Below are 2836 nucleotides of genomic sequence, written 5' to 3'. Positions count from 1 at the left end.
ATCCCCGGCCAGGGTGCTGACCACCTGGCACAGCAGACCTCTCCGTCTGGCCCGCTGCCCTCTCAGCAGTGTATCTCCGTGGATCTGCCTGTCCTGCTCCCCACTCTGGCTCAGCTGTCCTCTCACCGACCCCGCCCCCAGCTGCAACTCTGGCCTATACCACAGTTTTTGTACAAATAAATAAGTATTAAAAAAAAATTACACAATTCTACAAACAGAGCATTTGTTTAGACTACATTTATAAGCACTTTAATTTAATGTTAATTTTTTCTCTCATTAATTATTCATCACAATGAAAACATTTTGGTCTTTCAGATTCATAAGGAAGACAACTTTTTAAATTACAAAATTAGAAGTGTATCAAAAAACAGAACCCAAATCTAAACACAGAATTGTTAAAAAAAAAAAAAGTTTAAAAGAAAAAGAAACAGGGCCCTCCCTGTTGGCACAGTGGATTAAAGAACTGCACTGAGAAGACAAAGCCACTTCAGCATGAGTCCAATCCCGAGCCCCAGAGGTGACCCACATGGCGCGGCAGACCTCTCCTGACCCCCCGCTGCTCCCCATGTTCTGTCCCCCACTCTGTCTCTGGTGAAATCGCTTACCAACCCTGTAACTCTGGCCTTTGTGCGTATATAAATGAATCTAAAAAAAGAAAAAAAAATAGGAAAGAAACAGGCTGCCCTGGAGCAGTTCATGCATGATCCCACCAAGACATCAGAACTAACCAGTGATAACTTTATCCCCTCCCAAAAGGGGATTCTGGACCAGTCCTTCTCAGGGACCCCTACTGAGTTCATCTCATCACGACATAACCTCTATTAATAGAAGACGGCTTTGCTGAAATAATCTTTCTTTGATTTTACCAATCACATTGGCCCACCCTCTATTTGTTAACATTTTCAAATTTGCGCAAGCCCGTGCTGATTCTTTCTGCTTGCTATACAGGACATTGCCCAATATATGAATCATATAAGCAAACAACTAGGTTTTTATAGATCTTAATTTTGTTTTTTAAAAATTTATATGAATCCATATGACTATTGACAAGTACTCATGTGACTGATGGGTTTCACTCACATCTGCTTACATGTAAACTGCACAATATCAAGAAAACAGCTGATTACTAAAACCTTCCAGAATGACCGGCTTTACTTGCTTCCCGGTCGCACAAACTATGTCCTGGTTGTCCCTCTTCATTAAAGGAGCTCCGATTCACTGAAGAGAATTCAGAAAGATCATGCTTAAACTCAAATAGAATAGAAAATGGGAAATCCTGTGTGTCTGATATTGCAATATATAAGAAACTTAGAAAATGATTCCTGAAATATCAATAGCATTGAGGTTATCTTGATGAATCTCCAGGATAAATTTTCCCACTGAAAGGACTCTTTCCCTGAAATTTTTTTTGTCAATAACTTTTTCTTAGCTTTCTTCCAACTTTTAAATATCAATTCTGTAAGCCCCTGCAGATCTACAAACCCTTCCTACTTGTCAAGTAGGACAAGTCTAGTCCATGAGTCATGTAAGAAAACCAATCAGATACATATATTTGTTAATTTTTAATAATAGATGTACAAACACTTGACCCTACAAGTAAGATTTACTCGCATCTACTGACATGTGTACACTTGTATGTATCAAGCAACATAGCTAGTCAAAATGAATTCTCTTCTCTCTCTTGCAAATAAAGTTAAGAACTGAAACACTTCCCAAATTACCTCTTTTATTTTCTTCCTTGTTACAGGAGAAATTTCCTGTATGTCCTTCTTCATTAACTGGGTTCAGCTTCACTGAAGGGAATTCAGAAACATGATTTTTTTTTAACTCAAATGAAAAATAATTGGACAGCCTGACACTATACCATAAAGAAAATACAAAAGTGATTCATGAAAATATCACACACCCTAAAGAATTCAATGTAATAGAAAATAAACATAAATATCAAACTATAATATAATTATGACAAATTTATGCTGCAATTAATCATACATGAAGCAAATTCTGTTACCACATTGTTAAATAAGCTTTTCACATTCGTAAAATAATATTTAAATAGAACAAAGTAAACACAAGAATAAATAATTGTGGTGATATACTTTAAAGTGAACAACAATTTGAAATCATGATCAATTTTCTGCACAAGAATTTCATACTTGATCAAGGCATAGAGTGGATTTAAAATGTGTAATAAACAGATTTCATAATATGAGCAGAAAATGCACATTTCTTTTTTACTTCATACTTACTTGTAACTAGGAATCCAACAGACGCAAGCAGAGCCAGGCAAATGACTCCCAGAATCACTGCAATGATTTTCCACAAAGAAGATGGAGCAGAATGGTCTAGAGAAAAGAATGAATACAACTTGTGATGTCAACCCGATGGCTTGTCAATTTGGATGTCTTGGATGTGCATTTTCCAGTGACCCCAGCAATATCCCGAAAATCAGCTGCAGAATGGGATCAGCGGAAACACTGGTTTGCTTCAACCTGAGTTTCTCTCACCAAATGTCATTTCTTACATTTCAAATCTCAAATGAGGAAAAGGCTTGTATAACCCAATGGCAAGCATATCTCTAACTATAACTATTTCCTTCCTCTGTTTCTTCAGCCCCAGCAGCAAGAGAATATCATACTCTCAGATAACTTTCACTCTTATCTTATATCTAAAGACAGGCTTCCCCCCTCCCATGTTTGACTTTTGAGTTTCTGTTATTTTTATGTTAAGTAGTCAGTGAATATTTTTTAAAATAAGGCAAAAACTAAATGCTAATCTACATAAGGAAGAGGATAGTTGAATACTGGGTAGCAGAGATTAAGGTAAGAGATCCAGA

General features: G+C 36.8%; 1 protein-coding gene across 1 annotated transcript in view; it reads right to left on the bottom strand.

The window, feature by feature from the left end:
- The window catches only part of LOC101627204, a 171028-nt gene that overhangs the window by 119314 nt on the left and 48878 nt on the right, over nt 1-2836 (bottom strand). Inside the window, exons 6-8 of the mRNA XM_012732343.1 lie at nt 2250-2345; nt 1722-1793; nt 1156-1218 (exon numbers count right to left, since the gene is read on the bottom strand). Of these exons, the coding sequence (XP_012587797.1) occupies nt 1156-1218; nt 1722-1793; nt 2250-2345 (231 nt within the window). The remainder of the gene's footprint in view (nt 1-1155; nt 1219-1721; nt 1794-2249; nt 2346-2836) is intronic.

This window comes from Condylura cristata, unplaced genomic scaffold (genome assembly GCF_000260355.1).
Source record: "Condylura cristata isolate star-nosed mole 26May11 unplaced genomic scaffold, ConCri1.0 scaffold00034, whole genome shotgun sequence".
NCBI lineage: Eukaryota > Metazoa > Chordata > Mammalia > Eulipotyphla > Talpidae > Condylura > Condylura cristata.
Note: the sequence above shows the minus strand (reverse complement) of the source record. Positions and strands in the feature narration are given on the sequence as shown.